The 22,001-nt window shown below is 43.1% G+C and overlaps 1 protein-coding gene across 1 annotated transcript; it reads right to left on the bottom strand.

Annotated features, from left to right (window-relative positions):
- Positions 1–1,792: 1,792 nt before the first annotated feature.
- myt1a (myelin transcription factor 1a) lies at positions 1,793–21,681 on the bottom strand (the record flags this gene model as incomplete). The annotated part of the gene is made up of 23 exons (XM_080762890.1): positions 21,654–21,681; positions 17,910–17,998; positions 17,399–17,453; positions 17,132–17,183; positions 16,955–17,023; positions 16,274–16,503; positions 14,653–15,948; positions 14,152–14,271; positions 13,559–13,649; positions 12,729–12,848; positions 11,768–11,988; positions 11,084–11,295; positions 10,294–10,512; positions 9,628–9,782; positions 9,272–9,334; positions 8,837–8,905; positions 7,492–7,554; positions 6,261–6,344; positions 5,876–6,097; positions 3,783–3,874; positions 3,214–3,317; positions 2,064–2,207; positions 1,793–1,936 (listed from the first exon to the last, which is right to left on the bottom strand). The coding sequence occupies exons 1-23, from the start codon at positions 21,676–21,678 to the stop codon at positions 1,793–1,795; spliced, it is 3,939 nt and encodes a 1,312-aa protein (XP_080619016.1). The 5' UTR covers positions 21,679–21,681.
- Positions 21,682–22,001: the final 320 nt, after the last annotated feature.

The following is a 22,001-nucleotide window of genomic DNA, read 5'->3' as shown; positions in this document are numbered from 1 at the left end:
TACTGGATCTCTTGTCCACTAGTCCCTCCCTAACATTTTAGTCTAGTTTTTATTTGTTGACCAAATTGTCAATATAGCATAGTTTTAGTCATCATAGCTTAGTTTTAATTTAGTTTCCATTTAGTTTTCATCTGTGAAAAATGGTAGTCGACGAACATTTTTCGTCATAGTTGTAGTGGACGAAATCAAACAGTGCAGAGAAGTGGATTACCGTACAAGGTCACTATGGGTTTTCCTTTATTTCAAGAGCAACTTAAAGACTAAACCATACACAGCCATCAGTAACACATAGACAATACAAAATAAATATACACCATCACTTTGTTCTTCATCACCAAATAAATATTAAATATATACAGCATAAAATTATTCCCAGTTCATCGCAGACATCTCAAAATAGATTGTGAAAATAAAAAATAAATAAATCATATAAACAAAGGGGGGAAAATAGGAAAAAAATAAATAAAAGAACAAATCTTTAGAAAATTATCAAAAATTGTCAGTTACAAAATATTTGCACGTAAAAAGATCCTCATATTTCAAATAAATAATAAGATATATAAAACAATTTATAGTTGATATCTTAAAATATTTCCTCTTTATTCAACAGCACAGAGGAAACAAATCCCTTCTCCTGTTTCGCTGTTTAAAAACCTCTTAAGTAGCATCTTCTTTGTAAATAATAATAAGAAAGGTCAATAAATAGATCATGATAAATAAATAGGCCGAAAAGAAAAGAAAAGAAAAAAAACATTACAACAGACAATGAATAAATAACATATTAAATAACGAACATTTTTGTTTTTTTCCCCAAATGGCTCAAATAGTTACACATCAATATTAAGAATGTTCCTACAAACTAGTTCTGGAAGTGCAACACCACTATGCTCATATATACTAAAGACATTACTGGATGGAGATGGAATACTTTCACTAGCTACGTTTCCGGTCAGCTCGGGCTATACGAGTCATCGAGTAATTTATACTGCATTCTAAGATTGTTTTGTACCCATTATATCAAGGCCTAATTTATACTTCGATAGTCAGTTATGTTACGGACGGTGGTGGGAGACACCTTCGTGCAGCGAAGTACAAAATAGGCTTTTGGGTGGTGCGTTGGTCTGCGTACCTGTTAGACAGACAGCCGCGCTCACCTCAACACAGTTATCGCTCCGGCGTGCTTTGCCTTGTGCATTGCCAAGTTAAAATATTATTCACCCATACTGTATACTCACACCTGTTCACAGTCATATCATCATCATCATCATCAAAGCAACATGCAAAGAGGGAACAAAGGTGAGGGAAAAGAACAAGACAATGATTTTGTTCCCGAAATAATAATAATAATCATGTATTCAAAGCGCTGGGGGGGGGTGTGTGTGTGTGTGTGTGTGTGTGTGTGTGTGTGTGTGTGTGTGTGTGTGGGGGGGGGGGGGTTGAAGAAAAAGGATGAATATAGGGTGGAGTTATTGAGTAGGCCTTTCTCTCCATGGCCTGTCTTGTCTCTTCTTTTTCCTCTTCTCCTGAATGCTGTTCTCTCCGTTCCCTTCCTATACTGCTGTAGAACAGTGATTCTCACCTTTATCAATTCAAGGACCCCCAGTTTGACGCAATGTTTTTTTTATATATATCTGGGACAGCAATTGAATCTACACTGTAATATCATCAGTGACAATTTAACTCTTGAGTGTGTACAAATGGAATTTGCACGTTCTCCTAATTACAGACCCATATAAAGCGTCCATTTGGTTCCTAACTATCAATCATTTAGCTGAGAACCACTGCTGTACACTCACACTTCGATGCCTTTGACGGCCTGGTTGATTGACTCCAGCAGAGCGCGGTTCTCTGGGTTCTGATAGCAGTCTTTATTGGTGAACATGTGGGTCAGTGTGTCCACGTAACTGTCAAAGTTCTGCTCTGACATGGGCTCCTGCTGAGAAGAAGATGAGGAGCACTTTTAAAAATAAATAAAAACCATTACCATTACTGTCTACTACTACTGCTATTACTACTATTACACGTGTGTGTGCGTGCATGCATGCGTGTGTGTTGTAACTCACCATGGAGGGGAGACGGATGTTGGCCAGACTGCGGATCAGAGCGTGGCTCAAACCAGACAGTTCTACGAACAAGGCCTCATTTCTCTCCTCAATATGCTTGTTCTCCTCCTCCATGCTCTTCAGATTATTTTCCATGGATGAGATCTGGAGCGTAGACACACACACACACACACACACACACACACACACACACACACACACACACACACACACACACACATACACACACACACACACACACACACACACACACACACACACACACACACACCAGTCAGTAAGCAGCCAGCCATCATGTTAATATGTGACAAAGAGGTAGGAGCGCACACCAATGTGCTGACCACGGGAGACATACTTGGACAGAGAAGAGAGGTTGCACAGCTCGTAGTCACGATGCAAATATACTTTATTTTAGTACCAACGTTTCGACCAAAAATGCCGACTATGAGCTGTGCAAATATCTCTGTCCAAATCTGTGGCAATAAAACAGTGAGGAAAAAAGAAAATAATTAACTTTTGCTAATGATGAGACATGAGACTGAGACTGAGGTTTGTTATCATTGAAGAGAAGATATTTTTTATATAAGATGCAGGAACTACTAACATCTTGTGTTTAAAAATAAAAATGCTCCATTTTCCTTGAGAATCTGTAAAATTGTTTACAAAAAAGTGTTAATTTAATTCTGAAAGTGTTTATGTCCATTTGGACCAGTACATATGTTTTTTTCTAAATAAATGAACACTGTGTTTGTAAACTCTGTAACAGCATGTTAACAACAATGATGGCGTGACTTCAGTTGTCACAAGTGGTAACGTTTCGAGCTGAAGCTCTTTCTTAAACCTTAACACAATGTGTAGACAATACTCTTTTATATGAAGTGTGACACACTACACCATCAGTCCCCAATCAACGTCACTGTCAGGTGACAGTGACAATAGTATTTCATACATGTCTCAGTGTCCATCATTCAATACATCAATACAAACACATTCCTGTTTTCCCCAGACTGTACAGACATTGTACATACACAAAAGGACTCAGGCCATAAAGGCCATCATAATGCTACCTAAAAGAGGCGCCTCCTGTCTACTATAAAGGTAAGTAAAACCAGGGACAAAAAGTAGAGATTACTTAGAATGAGAGACTCACCTGGGTGTGCAGGTTCATCATGTCCTCCTCCATCTCTGAGTTAGACTCACTGAGGTCGTTAATCTCCTTGTTGAGCTGCTGGATGTCCTCATCATTGTCCAGAACTGAACAAGAACCGTTAACACGTTAGAGAACAGACATTACTGAAGTCACCACCAACCAACACTCCCTCATGACTAAAAAGGTCTCACACTGATACAAGAGTGCAATTATTCATTTAACCTCTGATTACAAATGATTAAGAACCAGCATGTTCTGATTTCCATCAACACTATAGGGATGTGCCAAAATATTGATATTGCAATATATTGCAATACCCCCTCTCACGATAAATATATCGATACACTGCCGGCAAATATCGAGATTTTATTAGGCTACAACACCTTGTATGTGCTCTATCAGTGGCACGCACATACTGTAGACACTAGGTGGTGCTAGAGCCGTATTGTCCCACCCCTTATCAACACTAGCCTGTATAATGGTTATTTGTTTTTCGTATCCGGTGACCTCCTATCCATCATATTGATTTGAGTGCGGATACACAGAGGACATCTGTTTCAATCTCTTACCATCACTAGCCCGGAACTTCGCTGTGAGGTACTCGTCTCCGGGGAGCTTGACTCTCTTCTTGTTGGCTGTCGTTCTTGGACAACCCGAAAGACTGGTGGATAAAGAAGGAGAGAACATGATGTATCAGACCCACATTCAAACAATATTTGCCTTAAATGCCTAACTACTCTCCGTTCTGCTTGGATGTGTGTGTGTGTGTGTGCACATTGGTATGCTAAACATAATTTGTCGCTGTCGGGAGGAAACCACCAAGCTGGGCAAGACCTATACTCTGTGTAGAGTAGACGCTATCATTTTTTGGGGCGGAAGTTGCGGGATTTTGTCGGAAGTACCGCTCAAGGAAATGACGTTGACGCTTTACAAATCAGTTTACAATTCTCCGTGAATGAAACAAGTGTTGTGATTGGTCGTAAAAAATATCGTATCCGGGGGATATACATCTGACGGATGTTCCGGAACGACACCTCCGACCGATAGCGTCTCTGCCGTAGGTTGTGACCACCAGTCTTTTCTCTTCGCAGAGGAGTAAGCCTGCATGGGGCTGAGGCTAGGAAACCACCTAACTCCAAGTCAATGCTATATTGAACGCCCTTTACGTCTGTGTGTTGGTTAAACAAATATTGAACCAATGAAAAGTATTAAAAAGCACTAGGGGTGGCACGGTGGCACAGTTGGTAGTGCTGTCGCCTCACAGCTAGAAGGTCCTGGGTTCGATTCCCGCTCAGGACGCTGTGGGTGCTGGCGGCGTGTTTCCTCCTCCGCGTCATCAGTGCCCATACCCGAAGGCGGGGTTGGCGAAAGGGCATTTCTGTGTGGAGTTTGTATGTTCTCCCCGTGTCCCCTAGGGTAGGTTCCCTCACAAAAACATGCAGTAATCCTGGTCACTAAACTGCCTCCCCCTGGCCAGCCGGGGCGCCTGATGGAGGGGAAAGGAACTGGTTGGAATAACGTGTTCCTTCCACGTGCTACGTCCAACCAGGGAAACTCCCCCTGTCAGGTGTAAAGGAGCAACTTGGACACTCAGGCATGAAGGAAGCATTATAGTTCAAGTCCGTTGCTCTCTCCTTGTCCCCCATATATGGGGACTAGGTTGGTGGAGGGTGTCTAGAGCCCAGGATCACATTAGATGATTGACACAGGGGTGAAAAACGGGTTACAAAATCATGGGATAAAAATATATAAAATTAAAAAAAGCACTAGGGAAAAAACCTATTAGCGGTTGATGAGGCAGTATTGCATTGTTTAAAAAAAAAATATGGTTTTCTTAATTTCCTGAAAGATTTATATTTTCCTGAAAAATGAACATTTTGGAGTTAGGTGTTTTCTCCCCGACAGCAGAGATATGCTAAATTGAATAGCATATTCTGTGGGGTAAGCTGCGGGGTAAACCTGCCTCTTAAAAAACCTCTTCTACTAAGGTGAATGGTAGAGTGACTGATGTACAGTCTGTCTCAAATGTTACACTTTTACCTGGATTTACTAACACTAACATTACAAAGATGCCCAGAACATCGGGATGAACCTGTGTAGTTTAGGTATAAACTGTAGGTAGTTTATACCTATAAACTGGGTAGTTTATACCTATAAACTGTAGGTATAAAGCTGTACTTTATACCTCATACTAAGCATTTAAAGTATGAGGTATAAAGTACTGTAAGTACAGCAGAATTGTGTTCATAAAACAGAAAGATTCGGTATTGGGTAAGACTGGCGTTATGTATCTTTCAGGACCTTTCACTGCTTCATCTCAACCATTACTCTATGGCTCTGCTCTCAGCCACAGCGGTGGATATTTTGACATTCCGTTCTTTTTCTTCTTTTTTGAATGTTGCCACTACTGTTGGAGCAACTACACAGGTTCATCCCGATGTTCTGGGCATCTTTGTAATGTTAGTGTTAGTAAAAAGCAGGTAAAAGAGTAACGTTTGAGGCAGACTGTACATCAGTCTCTCTACCATTCACCTTAGTAGAAGAGGTTTTTTAAGAGGCAGGTTTACATCGCAGTTAGGTCGGCTCCGCCTACAGGAAATACGTAAGCTGCGACCATGAGACCCATTTCTGAATTCGTCTATAGCTGGGCTGAGAGTGGTACCTGCGGTGTGTGAGGAAGCTTCCGTTGGCGTGACCGGAGCCGTCGCAGCCCAACGTGGGGCAGGTCGGCCCCTCCGTCTTGAAGGCTTTCCAGGAGAAAGGTGTGCCGTTCAGAAGGCCCTCCTTCTGCCTGCGGGCAGCCAGGGGACAGCCGTAGGCACTGCGGTGGGTGGCGTACTTCCCGCTGATGTGGCCCAGGCTGTCGCAGCCTGGCACCGGACACCTGGCGAAGGCACGCAAAGAAAGAGTGAGAATATTAAAACAAGCGAATTGCAAATCATCTTCGTATTTAGACAAGCAGCAGGGTATAGCAGAAATGGGAATGTGTGTGTGTGTGTGTGTACTTGTGTCCTTTGAACCATAAATGTACATACAAGAGTGCTGACCTCAGCAGTTCAGAGTCTTCTTTGTCATCCTTGCAGGGAGTGAATTTGATCCCTCCCTTCTTGGCCCGCGGACATCCAGAAAGACTGCCATGGAGAAAATCAAAGCAATGTTAGTGATGACTAGACCAGGCACTTAGCGAGTACTTAACTTTGACTGCCACCTGGTGGTCTGAGGAGGTAGTTATTAACCCCTGCAAACGGAAATGACGGGTTTCCTACTCATTTACATCCTTTCTCCTGGCCTCCCAGACTGAGAGAAGAAGAAACGGCTAATGTTAGCAGTAGCTTACGATGTTTACCTTCTGCCAGAAAAAGTAATATGTCGATCGTGAGCCTATGAGAAATCACAAATCACATCCGAACATCGGATGTTTTTTCAAAACCACGGACAGCTTTCTGGGGCCGTGCGCAAAAATCCTGGTGCTGGGTTTGACGACGGCGCTGCCTAGCAACCGGGACAGGACTACTGGTTGGTTTTCAGCACAGCCGTTTCAAGAGTGTGCAAGAGTGTGGAAGTGTGACACTGGTCCATTTGATTACATTTGTACTCAATTGACACTGATATTTTTTACTGTGTATTCGTTTGATCTTTAGGGTATGTAGAGAACATATTCATGAAAACGAATAATAAAAACAACATTTCATCCACAGTATTTGAAACATTTTAAAACGTTTCCCCACAACCATTAGTAGTCATAGAGTATTTCGATGAATGTGACAGGTGACAGATTCATGACAGCACTTTTTTATTTTAGTTTCAGTCATAGTCTCTTGAATAGTTTTAATTTAGTTTAAGGTAACATTTTTGTCACCTGGAATGTTTGTCTAGTCTAGTCTAGTTTTAGTTGACTAAATATAAGATTTTAGTACACAAAACAGTTGATTTAGTCGACTAAAATGTATTTTGGTGGGCCTTGATGCCATCGTAATGACAGATTTCATTTTTACACTTGCTGAAAATAGCCGATCTACAAGCGGATGTCGCCTTGTGACACGTTGTGAGCTTGTAGATCTGCTATTTTCAGCATGCAGCCAAGTGTAAAATGACTTATACTGGATCTCTTCTCTACTAGTCCCTTCCTAACATTTTAGTCTAGTTTTTATTTGTTGACAAAATTGTCTCAGTTTTAGTCATCATAGCTTAGTTTTCATTTAGTTTCCATTTAGTTTTCTGCAGGGAAAAAAGGTGTTGTCATGGTATTAGTGGACAAAATCAACTGTGCGTGCATACCTTCTGTGGGAGGCGTAGTTCCCAGTGATGTGACCTGAACCGTCACAGCCTGGAGTCGGACACCTAGGACAACAATCCGAAAAACACACCTTATAAGTACATGATATATGATGCAGTAGGTAGTTCTAAAAAAAATACTTTAGAAATGTAAGTATTTAATTAGTTTCTAACTTAAAGATGGAGTGCCACAATTTTTTTCCACCCTAAAATATGATCATCAGGTATTATTATAATATAAGGAGGAAAAACTTTTTCCAAAAGTGTACAGTATTTGTTAAATTCATGCTTTTAGGTGGACACGCCCACCAGTTCATTAAGTATGCCTGGTTTGCCTGGTGGGTGGTGATGGGTGGTGAATGATCCACCTGAACTGAAGCCACATCTGTAGTTGTATGATAAAGGGGGAGGTGTTCAGGGAGGGGCTAATAGTGTGATGTCACTATTTTACTGTTTATTTCACTGTTTGTTTGACTGTCAAGGGTTCAGCCTCCAGAAAGAAACCCTAAATACAAAGTTAATACACCATTGCACATAAAAACGACTCCAGGGTGTCTAATGAAGTACTGTCACCTCATAGACACATGAAAAACTGGAAAAATACAAAAATTGTGGCACTCCATCTCCATTAACTTTTTGTTTGTTTGTTTGTTTGGAACAGAATAGAAGGGTTCTATAACCCACCAATTCATACACTAATTAATACAAACGGTCCATTGTACTGAAGACGTTTCCCAAACTGTGAGTCGGGACCCATTTGTGGGTAACGGACACAATTTTATGGGTCCCTTATTTACTTTTGGTATATTTGGTTTTGAATTGTTATTTCAAAACAATTAAAAAAAACATTCCCCAAAAAGCAAGTTTTCCATGAATTAAAACCAAATTTCATGGAGAAATAAAAGAAAAAATATAACAAATTAGAAAACAAATCGCTTCACACCGCTCTGCGAGCTTGTAGATCGGCTATTTTCACTAGTTTAGATCCCGGTCAATTGTAGATATTTTGCGTCTAGGCCTGAAACGTTTGGGAACCACTGTTTTAGAGAACGTCTACAGTCCATAGACTACCACAACCCATGTCTAGTCCCTATTTATTTTAGACCCCTTTTAAACAGTGATTGCATTGCTATTTTGTTCACTGTGCATTGCACAAAGTAGGGGGGGGGGGGGGGGTGGGGAGAAAAAAGATAAATCAAAGCCATTTAGTAATCCCAACATAGGTAGGGCAAATAAAGGGAAATAAAAGGGACACAGACACACACAGAAAAGCTGTAGTTAATCTCCCCAGCAGGGGGCAGTGACAGTATACTGTAGGTAGGGGGAAATAGGAGGTGAAAACACATACTTAAGTTCAGCAGTGTGGGCAGCCATGAGAGTCCGAAGTGATTTGTCAGCGAGAGGACAGCCAGACAGGCTACACGATATCGAAAAGAAGAGCAGGTTGAAAAGAGGAGAATTGAGGAGAGAGAGAGAAAAGAAGGTGGCGGAGACAGAGAAAGAAGGAAAGATTAAGATTTTGAATAAAGAAAGGCCAGCAAGTTTGATCTAAATCATGAATATTAGATGAGATTAGAATTTTACTATTAATCCGAGATTAATAGTAAATACAGTGAGAGACAAGGGAGTGCATGGATTCAATTATGTTTGTGTTCAGATTTGCATAACAGTTGCCATGCAAACAAAGAAAAGCACACGAGAACGACGAATGGCAGTTAGGCTACAGTTCAGAGGTATAGATTGACATTGTTTCAGTTCCAGTCAAGCTTTTAATATAAAATACCTGCGATGGGATGCGTAGTTCCCTGTGATGTGTCCGCTGCCATCACAGCCGGGTGTGGGACATCTGGAAAAAATACATTTTCGTTAACATACAACCCCAGTCATTCAGCAGGCCCACGATCCAAAATTATGAGCACCCCTTAATGCCAACGCATTGACACTAAGGGGTTTTATTGACTTTAACAACGTAATTTTTGTCTGTACAACTTTGATTCACCGATGAACACAAAATGAGGTCAAAACTAAACTAATTTGCACGTGAAATCCAAATGATTTCTCAGCTGTATTGCAAATCATTTGCAAGGCAAACTACGACATCAGGACATGATCCCAGCCATGCAAGAAGTTGTGACTTACATGAGGACCTCTTTCTTGAGGTCTCTGGGCTGTAACTTGACCTTGAAGCTGCTGGTCGTCACCTCACCGGGGTACTTCCTGTCCTCCAGGTTGTCCTGAGCTGGATACTCGTCTTCTACATCAGAGGACGTATAGGAGGGGACTGTATACTCCATCTGGGGCACCAAAGAAGCACACTTATTGTTATGGAGGGGACTGTATACTCCATCTGGGGCACCAAAGAAGCACACTTATTGTTATGGAGGGGACTGTATACTCCATCTGGGGCACCAAAGAAGCACACTTATTGTTATGGAGGGGACTGTATACTGCACACTTATTATCACCCATCCCTCCATCCGTCCTGCCTTTTTTTGTTCGCAGTGCTGGAACAAGTACTCAATTGTTTTACCCAAGTAAAAGTATCAATACTCTGTTACAAGCTCAAAACGCATTGCAGAGCGACACGTTTTGAGCTTGTAGATCGGCTGTTTTTGTTAAGACAGTAGCAATGCGGCCCTCTGGAGTGAGTGTGGAAATACAATGGCCCTCTCCATGGTCAAAGTCTCCCACACAACTGACATAGTGCATAGAAGTACAATGGCCCTCTCCATGGTCAAAGTCTCCCACACAACTGACATAGTGCACAGAAAAGCGCCAATAAATATGCAAATCATTATGTTTTACCTCATCCTGGTCCTCCTCCTTGGCGCCGCCGGGCTTGGTGAAGTCCAGAGGCTCCTCCCACTCCACCGGGGCGTGGCCCTGAAAGGACGTGCCTCCGACGTGCTGGGAGGAGGTGGAGGAGGATGACGAAGGCTCCGGAGTCTGCATGCCCTCCGGCTTGGTCCTCTTCATGCTCAGGTCCAAGGTTCCGTTCTCGTCCACCTCGATGTCCGACGATTCCTGCTGCTGCAATCAACACAGTAGTTTCATGTGTGAGTGTAATAGGTCTTACCATAAAGTCACACCGTGAAGGGATAATAGTGCAGGCATTTTGTGGCAAAAAAGGGATAAACCTAAAACAAATTGCAACAGAAACTCTTTAAACTGTTTTTTGTTTTGTGATGACTGCTATGGCCGTTTTTTGCCCAAGGTCAAGGAGTGTTTTTCGCGTAAAAGAAATGCTATGGATCATGACCCCCTAGTTTGACACATTAAAGCAGAATGTTGCCTTATATAGGTTGTTATAGTACCATCATCTAAACTTATTTTAGCATTTTTCAATATGTTCCACCATTGGGATTTCTTAGGACTTTTGATATGTTCCTACTAACATATTTATGAAACAAAAACAGTTGAAAGAGTTTCTGTTGCATTTTGTTCAGGGAAATTTCTCAAAATGCCTGCACTATAACTTTACAGGCATCAAATAAACTCTGCATTGGCACTTAAAGCTATAGTATAAGCTACAGTAGCTGGCTGTACTCCATGCTATGCTATACTGGCTAGGTAAAGCCAGGGCTAGAGTTCTTACCTTGGCGCTGGGTTCTCTCTCCTTGGTGCTGAGGTTCTCTGGTCTTTCCCAGCAGCGTGTGGACAGGTTGAGGATGGCGGTGGCGGCCATGTGAGCCGCCTCGGCATCGTGGCTGTAGTCGTAGCCGCTAGAGGATGAGGTGGATGAGCTGCTCTTTGCGTAACCCCCAGACAGACTGTGGCTGGGGGACGAGGCCTTTGGGAATGGTTTGGCTAGAGGGGTCAACGACAGTGAGAGAGAGCAGAGGGGGGAGACTTTCATTAGATTATGCTTTGCGAAAGAATGCTTTAACTTGAAATATTATTATTATCATTATCATGAAATGGGCACATGGCATGTCATATTTTTGAATGATGATGGCATAATTTAAAAGGACACATTCATTCATCATGTGCCACTAAAGGAAGTGTAGCAATGTAATTACGTGTGCTAACAATTTAGCAGACGCTCTTAATCCAGAGCGATTTACAGTAAGCAAGAACAACAAATAGTAATAAAATATAGTCATCAGGAATCATAAGTACTGTAAACTAAGAACCTAATATCTGTCTAACAGTAAAATATCTGTACAATTAAACTATGCTAACTACTACTGCTAACATCATACACAGTTAAATCCAGACTTTTACTTCAAATGACAAATGAACTGTGCATCTGAGAGATCACTGTAAGTCAGATTCTTACATTTGAAGGCTTTGGGCGAGGTTTCACCCATGGTGCTGGGTGTCTTCGGAACAAGCATGCGCTTACCAAACACCTGGACGTCAAAGCTTGCATAGTCAAAGGAGACCTTGGAGTACTTCTCCAGTTCCTTGGCCAGGTTGGCACGTGGTGTGGCTGGCACCATGTTGGGCCCGTAGCTGCCATACTGGGGAATCTCCAACTGCTTCACAAAACACATTGGCCTGGAGAGAGAAAGAAAGATGTTCTGTATAGTCTGACGTACTTTACGAATCCTACCTGGGTCACATTTTTTTTTCTTCCCCATTCAGAATTCCCATAGACTTGTTTAATATCGTGTCAAATAAGAAATGTCTTCCAAAAATATACAAATGAGCATGGCGGTTTGACTCATACGCATATGAAGCATCAACTGACTGTGAAAAACGCTAATGTTACTGCAGAACAGACTGTATCATATGAGTGACTGACTATAGTAAACGATACAGAGCCAAGCCCCTGACAATATCAACGTGACAATTCTTATATGAGTCGATTTTAAGATGACCCATTCTAATCTCCATAGACAAATTGCGTCCGTCAATCAGGGGATGAATGAGTGACATCAGGACTTCGGCACTCTATTCTTCCAACTGGAACTGAATTGAATTGAATGTAAGAGGGAGGGAATTCATGTTTTCACATTAAAAATAGAAAAAGAGTGTTTTCCCTTCAGTACTTGCCTCAAAGACATTAAATAAGGCACTCAGGCTAGTTATCCTTGAAAAAGGATGTGTGGCGTGTAGAGGACTAAATTCCAAGACCTCTAAGAATTCCTAGACATTGAAATAACATTTGACACAGAGTCCCCCGTGGCTCTATACTAGCCCGCAGCTTCTTTTTTTGTGCTAAATGTTCACTTTTATCATTATAAAATTGTAGATATTATTAATTAAAAAAAAAATAATAATAATAACTGTCTTACCTGAGCACTCGGTCAGAGTTGCCAGTAGAGGGCTCGCTGGCTGATGATTGAGGGAGAACCTGCTTGTTGTCATAGGTCTTGTTCAGTTTGGCTGCTGCTGCAATGGGACAGCCTGACAGACTGACAGGACACCAGAGACATAAATATATGCATCATGCATGGCATCTTCCATTAACGAATCAAACGATACTCTTGAAACCCAACATGCCTCATCCCCTGCATGTGTTTCATAGTTCTTTGATTGGTGGCATGTGTGTGTGTGTGTGTGTGTGTGTGTGTGTGTGTGTGTGTGTGTGTGTGACTGTGTGTGTGTGTGTGTGTGTGTGTGTGTGTGTGTGTGTGTGTGTGTGTGTGTGCGTGCGTGCGTGCGTGCGTGCGTGCGTGCGTGCGTGCGTGCGTGCGTGCGTGCGTGCGTGTGTGTGTGTGTGTGTGTGTGTGCGTGCGTGCGTGTGTGCGTGCGTGTGCATGCCTGCCTGGCTACCAATGAAGAATAGCCCTGTCTGAAGGCTAATATCTCCTTTGGCCAAGAAGTGGGTTGGGGGGTGGATTTCCTTTCCACACCGGCCATTTTACTATTAAGCTACTGAAATAATGCCACACCGGCTGGTAGCATTTCTTCCCAACCCGTAGGCTAAATATGTCGTGAGAGCAAAATGGACGCTGTGTGAAGATAGTCAATAACGTCCATTAATTTGGTTTTGTTTCTATATGCAGACTGTTGCACATTCAATCAAGACCAACGACCTCAGCTTTCTTTTCTCTCTTGTCACTCTCCACTGATATTATACAGTATATTATACAGACATCCCTTGGGGAATGATATGACTCACCTGCGGTGTGTGTTTCGGTTACTGTTGACATGGCCTTGCCCCGTGCACCCGGGAGTAGGACACTTCAACACGTTCTCATGCATGGCCAAGACTAGAGAGAGAAACACAGCAAGAGACACAGCGAGAAAGAGAGAGAGAGAGGGGGGTGAGATCTTTTGACATCTCTGTTTAGACCAGAGGACGATTCTACAAATGTTTTTTTTTTTTAATCTAATGCTTGAAATGAAAAACACGTTTCTTTGTCAGTGGTTCTCAAACATTTTCATGTCAAGGAACCCCAAAGATATATGTAATTGGCCACCGACCCTCATCTGAAAATATATCGTTCCAGGGACCCTCCAGAAGCAAAGATTTGAGTTTAAAACGTTCGCTCTAAAATAATATATATTCAAAGATTTGCGCCACATTTTCAAGATTTTTCAAAAATAGCAGACCTACAAGCTCAGTGCCGCGCTATGAGCTTGTAGATCTGCTATTTTTCAATAGCTAAAGTATAACATAATGCCTAAAACCCCAAAAGGGGTTCCCATCCAGAATGGGTTAAGTTGGTCCATGTACTTTGTGACTGTGAGTCAGGTGCATGTGCTACTCACTCTCAGGTGGGATTCGATCTTTGTGAGGACATCCAGAGAGACTCCGGTGGTGGGGGTACAGTCCAGTCACGTGGCCTGTCCCATCGCAGCCTGGTGTCGGGCACTTGATTTCTTTCTTCTCTGGATAAAGAAGGGCATGGCTTTAGACAGCTAACAGTAGTATACTATACAGGCTACCACTGAATTTTGTGACAGGAATGTCCCGTCAATGTTATTTTCACACAACGGCATGACGAGAACATCATCAGTATCAGCTCTGCTAGTGCAAGTATATTCATTCAGTGTTTCCCCTACAGTATATGCATTACTGTGTGGCGGGCCACCACACAATCATGACTAGGACTAGCCACCACAGTATGATCTTTAGTAGGCGGCAGCGAATAGGCAAATAACTTCTGGCTAGGGGAAACACGGTATTTTATAATAACAATAATAGTATTATTATTGTCTCCGCCAGGCCAACGGCGTTTTTAATGAATGAATGAATGAATGCAGCCCAACCTTTGCTGTAGTTTCCACTGCGGCGCGACACTGTGATGCCGTCGGCGGTCTTTCCGGGAGTCCTCTCGCTGGGACTGTGGTAGGGCTGGTAGTCGGGCGAGCGGCGCACGTCCTGCGGCTCCCTCACCTCCTCCGCCTTCATGGCGATGGCCTGCTCCAGCAGCCCCAGGTTCCCCCGCGTCATGTCCCAGTCAGCCGAGTCGTCGGTCACCCCGGAGCCTTCCGACATGCAATCCTGCTCTTCCCTGTCCTCCTCCTCTTCGTCTTCATCGTCCTCCTCCTCCTCGGAGTGGACCTCTATGACCACTGTGGCGGGAGAGGCTTTGTTTGAGTCCCGATCCTCCTCCTCCTCCTCCTCCTCATCCTCCTCCTCCTCTTCTTCAACCACCTCGCCCACTTCCTTTTCCTGCCTCTGTACTTCTCCCGCCACCTCCTCCTCCTCCTCCTCTTCCTCCACCTCCTCCTCCTCCTCCTCTTCCTCCTCTTCCTCGGTCATCGGAGTGCTGAGTCTTTCTTCCCTGAGTGACGCCTCGGCTTCGGATCCCTGAGTGGGAGGACTGGAGGTGAGAAGAGTATCAATCTCTTGGTGGGCCTCCTTCTCTTCTTCTTCTTCTTCTTCTTCCTCTTCCCCCTCCTCTTCCTCATCCTCTTCTTCCTCCTCCTCCTCTTCCTCCTGCTCCGTCCTCCTCTCTCCCTCCAGTGCCTCTTTGGCTGGAAGGCTGTTGTAATCCCCACTCGAGTACTGGTGATCAGAGTTCTCCTGGCTGCTCACGCACTGCACCTCTGCTTCTGCCTTGTCCTCGACCTCACCCTTTTCCTCTTCCTCCTCTATTTCCTCCTCCTCCTCCTCTTCCTCTACCTCCTCCTGTGCCACCTCTTTCACGTCCTCTACTTCGGTTTCCTCTGCCACCACAACATTGTCCAGCAGTCCGTCCAGCAACGGTCTGTCCGACGGTGTATCTGACAGTCCGTCCGGCGGTCCGTCCGTTGGTCCCTCCTCGGTGGCCGACTCCTCTTCCTCCGGCTCCATGTTTTTCGCGATGTCCTCCCTGTCCTGGACATCGGGGAACTGTGGTTCTGTGACCGTCTCCGCCGTTTCCTCTGTCCTCTGGGTCTCCTCTGCCTCCGGTTCTGTGTCCTCTGCAGGGATCTCAGCCCCGGTGGGGTCGGGGGGCTGCAGGGAGGCGTTGCATTCGGTCTTCGCCACCTCTTCCTGGCTGCTGTGTTCAGTAGCATCTGCGGTGGACTCGTGGGCTGACGATGGTTCAGTGTCTTTTGTCTCCACTGATGAACAGTCTGCTAAGGTGCAATTAGCTGGTTAGTGACTTCGCATTTTTGGTTTTGTAGTTGGAAAACACCTTGTATAACAGGCATAGGAGTGTGTTTTGTGTTTTTTCTGCGTTTTAATATTTTGAACATGATTTCGACGACATTATCGTACTCAATGTCTGGACTACAATGGACAATGCAGCCCATGTTTTGAGTAAAAAAGAACATTTGGAAAAATGCTGAAAGATTTTGAACATTTGCCCAAATTATGGATGCCAGTTAAAGTAATCATTGGCGGCTTTGACTTAACCCAAGATGCTATATTTATATTATATAGGTGTCCTTCACTCACCTTTCACCGACTCGTCCATGCTTTTCTCGTTGTTCTTTTTCTTCTCCTTCAAGTCCTCTTCCACTTCCTCCTTTTGCTCAGCCTCACTGCCCCCGTCGCTGTCTGCGTTGAAGCCCTCATCCATGGCTAGTTTCAGCGGCTGGCTCCTGCTCCTCTTTGGGGTGGGCTGGTTCTCCTCCGCCTCGGCCTCCTCCAGCTTCCTCTTCTTGACGATGGGACACCCCAGTACACTGAGGAAGGCAGAAACCAAACACAACGTTGACTTTCAAGACTTTCTTAACCACCCTACTATGCCTATGCTGGGCATGCCATCATTTATATATAAACATACTGCGAAAATAGGCAAACTGAACATTCGGTGAAAGAAGAGATTTGAGGACTCATGGGGGACTCCGGTCAACAAAGTATATAGGGTGTACGTGTTTACGATATAAATACACATTTTCCAATAATGTAATCTTCTGGGATGATGACAACTTTAACATACTTTTTAAAACATTTTCTGACTATAAGATCGCTCTTTTGGTGGTGTGTGGTGCTGCGGGAGGCTAGCCGTTCTATATGAGATGGTCAGTCTGTGATGTGCTGTTATGTGTCTGCATGTGTTTGTCCAGAGATAATGGACCGGTCAGACTTTCATCTATCTAGACAGATTAAGGGAGGAGGTGCTGAGAGTCCTACCTTCTGTGGCGTGAGTATCTTCCAATGACGTGACCTTTACCATTGCATCCAGGAGTGGGGCAGCTGTTACTGGACACAAAAAGGGGGAAGGCAGATGTCAGTGTTTTTGAGACAATGTTTTTACTGTATGCTTGAGAAACATTTGCAAGCATTATCCATATTATGTTTGTCACTCACCTTAACTCTTGTTTCATGTCTTGCTCGGGTTGCCCCACCAATTCTAAAGCAGCTGAGGGCAAAAAGGGGGTCAGAATGTCATTAAAAGGAGAACTAATGATTTCCGTCAATATCAGTTTGCATTGTATCACATAATGTTGCTACATTATGTGATACATATTATATAGGACCACAATGGAAACAAGCCCCCAGGGCTTTTTGTGTTATCCTTTTAGCATAGCTTGTTAGATTGTGTTTGCCATACTGTATGCAACGTATTCCAATCACCTCGGATGCCTTTGGAGCGAGTCCGCGTTCGTGTTTCAGCTGCGTCTTGGCTCATCTGCACAACAGAAAACACAAGGCTTAATTACACAAACAACTTCCATAGAGTTAATGCCCTGTAAAATCTAACTCTGCAATGTTAATTTAACTCTGAAAGTATATATAATGGACCCCTAAGGGCCAATTATAGGTTACATTAGGTTACATGTGTATATATGCTCTCTGTGTTACAAATGAACACTGTATCACAACCATGTGGAGTGAGGTCCAGAGTTTGGTTTTCAAATGTTCTGACATAAAGATAAACAACTTGAATGGGAGGAATCAATGACATTTATTATACTGGGTCCTGACTTTGTGGTCACTCAGTGCAACTCTAGAGGAAGGCAGGGAGAGAGAGAGAGAGAGAGAGAGAGAGAGAGAGAGAGAGAGAGAGAGAGAGAGAGAGAGAGAGAGGGAGAGAGAGAGAGACACAGAGAGACAGAGAGACAGAGAGAGACACAGAGACTCTTACTTTGATTCGATGGCTCCTCTTCAACCAGCTGCTGACTGTGTCCCCTTTGGTCCACCGCTGGTTCAGCAGCTGACCTCTGAACTCATTTTCTGTTTAATGACAAAAACAGGCACACACATAATTAGCCTTCTAGGCATCAATCAGGGCTACTCATCATTCGCACGCACGCACGCACGCACACACACACACACACACACACACACACACACACACACACACACACACACACACACACACACACACACACACACACACACACAGTCACACATGCACAGCAGTTTGTGTATTAGAAGTGTTCACTTCATAGTTTGAATTAATATATTAATGTCTACATACATAGGCTTCCGGTAAAATTACGTTTGCAGATATTTCGGTGTCACATTTCTGTGTCACCCTATAAATGCTGTGTGCTTCCAAAAACACAGCTGGACAGTTTATGGTGTTTAAATGTGATATCATGAATATAGCTACAAATAAGGAAAATGGCATAGATCCACTTAGAACATGTTAAACTACAGGAAGAGTAGCTTCTACTAAGGTAGTAGCTAATCCAAATAAACAAATGGTGCAGACATATTTGCAACTATTATTAGCCTTTCATTTTTACTTAAATAACAGGCCTAAACATAATTTCCCATTTGCTTTGTTCCTGACACATATTCATGCAAACAAGTGCAAAATGGTGATGTCAAAACATGCATATTGCTAATAAGGTGCTAATATTATGTACGTCACAGCACTGTGGTTTCTGAAGCCCGCATGGACTCCAAATAACATCCTGTCCTGTGTTCATGTATGGAACCAACTGGACCCTTGCAGTACATTTGGTTCCATTGGACACTCTCAGATAGTTTTTAGAAAGTGGTGGACTTTATAAAGTACCGTGTAAGAATATTGGTGCAGGCCCAGCTGGTCCAATGAAACAACCCCCTTTTTCTATCAACATTCCTTTGGAGGCTTATAGCCTAATAACCTATAGGAACTTATAGCCTAATAACCGCGTCTACAACTTGAACAGGATTATTTGTGTAAAAGAAGACGACGCATGATGTCAGTCTGGGCCAACAATATAAGTAAACAGTGCAAAACGCAGCGCAAAATGCAGGCTGGGCTGCGAGGCCTATAAACGCTCTTACAAATAAACAGGACAAGGCCCGTCTCTTTTTCCTAAGCAAGCATATACTATGAACGACTATCCGTCCAATGAGCAGCTAGGACGACGCTAGAATGGACTTCTGATCCCTTTTACATAAGAGCCGCTACTGTATAGTTTAGCTATCAAGCGACCATAATTTAACAATGTAGAGGTATAGTTCACATTCATCTATAATCGCTCTATCATGTTATGATTAAATGCTCAGACTGCTTTTGTGAGACTTAGGCTATAAAAAAGAACACCGGCCGTCCATTGTAGAAACCAACACAATGATCGCCGAAAGAAAAGGGGAAAAAAAGAAAAAAAGAAAAACACTGCTAAATCGTTTGAAAAACAGACCTCACGAAAATAACAGATTGTTTAAAATGCCCTTTTAAGTAATTAAATATATCAAGACGATTAACTGCATGCCTATTATAACAAATAATTTGACTGGGTTATTTTTAAGTAAGATGGGCCCGATCATATCCGAACTTCTGGCTGAACGTTACACAGGCTTGCACGTAGCCTACCTCCTCCATTGACCGTTAAAAAATAATCCCCGGTAAAGCGATATTCCGGCTCCTTACAGGCGATGCACGGTTCCACGCGTTATAGTCGGATGGTATAAATGTATACCGGCACCTCAAAAAACTGAACGCGTCCCCATTTGCCTTTGTCAAAGAGAAATATTACCTTACCTTTCGTTCCACCGACTATTGTTCACCCCTCCCCCACTGATGTGACATCACCAGAACAAACCAACCTCACCATATTGAGGGGCAGGGCTCTCTTGTCATTTTTGACAGTAGTTATAATTCCTACTATTTTCCAACCATCGTGCCACTATAAAGATCGGTCCCAAACGTGACAGCAAGCGGACATTGTTTGGTTTCAGCACCAGGGACAGTGTCCGGGGCCGGTGCGACAGGACTTTCAGGACCACGGACAGTGCCCCGGCTCTAGTGCGCTCCTGCCGGTCAACACTGGTCCATAATCACACAACACACTTCACTAAAGAAATGTAGCCTATGTATTATTATGAATACAAATTAATATAATGCAACATTCACCTCATACAGTTGCTGCAGTGCGGGCTGTGGACAATGGCAAATGGAAAAGGGGTTTGATTGAAAAATAAAATAATAATGGACATAAATCACTTGAAGTCCATAGCGTCCATATTCTGGAGGGAAAATAGCCTATCTATAATGTTTAAGTGGTTAAACATTATTATTAGCCAATTATGCATAATGTTATAAACAATGTTAATTTTCGTCAAAAAATAATGAGGACTCATTCAAAGGCTTACAGTGCCAATTCAACACGATCAATAAAACAATTGACTGCCAACAAATGCCTATTTGTCAATAACCAAGGAGATTCGGCTACTAATATATAAAATAATATTTTGAATCAGTTTGAATCCAGTTTTAATTATATCCATCCATGACCATGCAGCCCTATTTGGTCCAATTTGGATGCAAGTTATAGCCCAGTAAAATGTGCTGTGCCCATTGCATTTGTATAAACTAATATGTTTGACCATATTATTGGTGTAATATTGAGTCCATAGATCATATAGGCATAGGCTGCAACAGCAAGAGTATACCGGTAGCCTATACGCAAATCGTGTGACATAAACTTAAAAAGGACAGCGGGTCGCTTTGCATATTTAAAGAGCCCTTATACACTTGGCCGGCGACCAGCTGGAGCTCCTGTTTTTCATCCCAGTGCAGATGGATGTGGTCTGATGCGCCCGGCTGTATAAATATTACATAGGCTGCGAGAAGGAAGGAAGGCACTCAGCTCAGGACTGCATGCACACAAACAGATGGACCCGTCTGACAGACACCCCACACCCTCCCTCCCTCCCTCTTGGCACAAAACTTTTTAATATTCCCTGAACCCCGGCCTGACATCCACTGCAGCGCTAAGAGCCGCACTAATCCCTACGGACACAAAACTTTCCTTTGTCTATTAAAAAACAAACTGTCTGGGCCTGGCTATACAACAAGCAAAGTTTTAAACGAATCAGGATCGCGACTTCAGTTGGCCTTTTAATCAGAATTTAGATTTCACTTTTTGCATTCAACTTTTTGAAAGTCGTCATTTTTTTAGGCAAACCAATAACATTAACGTACAGACTTATAGCTTTAAAATATTTTTTGCCTTGAAGTTCAGTATAAAGTTGATATTTTTTATTGATTTATTGATTTATTAACAGTTTGCAGAATTACAGTAGGCCTACATTTAAAGTACAACTCAATACAAGAACTGTTAACTGTGGGTGGACGACACCATAAAGCATTAGCCTACACTTGTTTACAATAGGGCCCACCATTTTCAATTCATCAATGATTTACGTTTCAACGTCACGTACGTGGATGTAGACAAAATCGCTTCAAAATAGGCTCACAATTAAGTATGTATCAAACAAAATCTTGTTAAAATGAAATTAAATCTAAACGCTAAACCACATACAACAGGGTACCGGCACTGCCAGATGCTCTTTCCGATAACAGCTGTCCCCCGAATTCAGTTATATACTAGTAGTGACCGGCGACAAAGAAGAGGAATGAAAAAAGCAAAATGAAAATAACACTTACCCAAGAAAGTTTTACAGAGCTTCATGTTTGCGGCGGGTAGGTTTTCTCTCTCAGCACACTGTATAGAGACTACACGCCGCTTCTAAATTCTAATCTAAAACTGTAGCAACTTCAGAGAAACTTTTGAAGGAAACTTCTCACTGGGCAGAGGGAGGGGGGGTGTGTGTGCGGGGAACAGCTGCTGTGGCGGTCAACCAATCAGATGCCGTTGCTTTTGTTCCTGGCTTCGAAGGCAGCCAATGGGGGCGGCGTACGCTGTCAGCTTTCCAAAACAATGGCCATTGAAAATGAGCACAAAGAAGTCGCGGTGGCGGTGTGTCCCCCCCCCCCCCCCCCAGCAGCACGTCA

The sequence above is a fragment of the Protomyctophum bolini genome, assembly GCF_963924005.1.
Source record: "Protomyctophum bolini genome assembly, chromosome: 5".
In the NCBI taxonomy this organism is placed as follows: domain Eukaryota; kingdom Metazoa; phylum Chordata; class Actinopteri; order Myctophiformes; family Myctophidae; genus Protomyctophum; species Protomyctophum bolini.
This window is presented reverse-complemented; position numbering and strand designations above follow the sequence as displayed.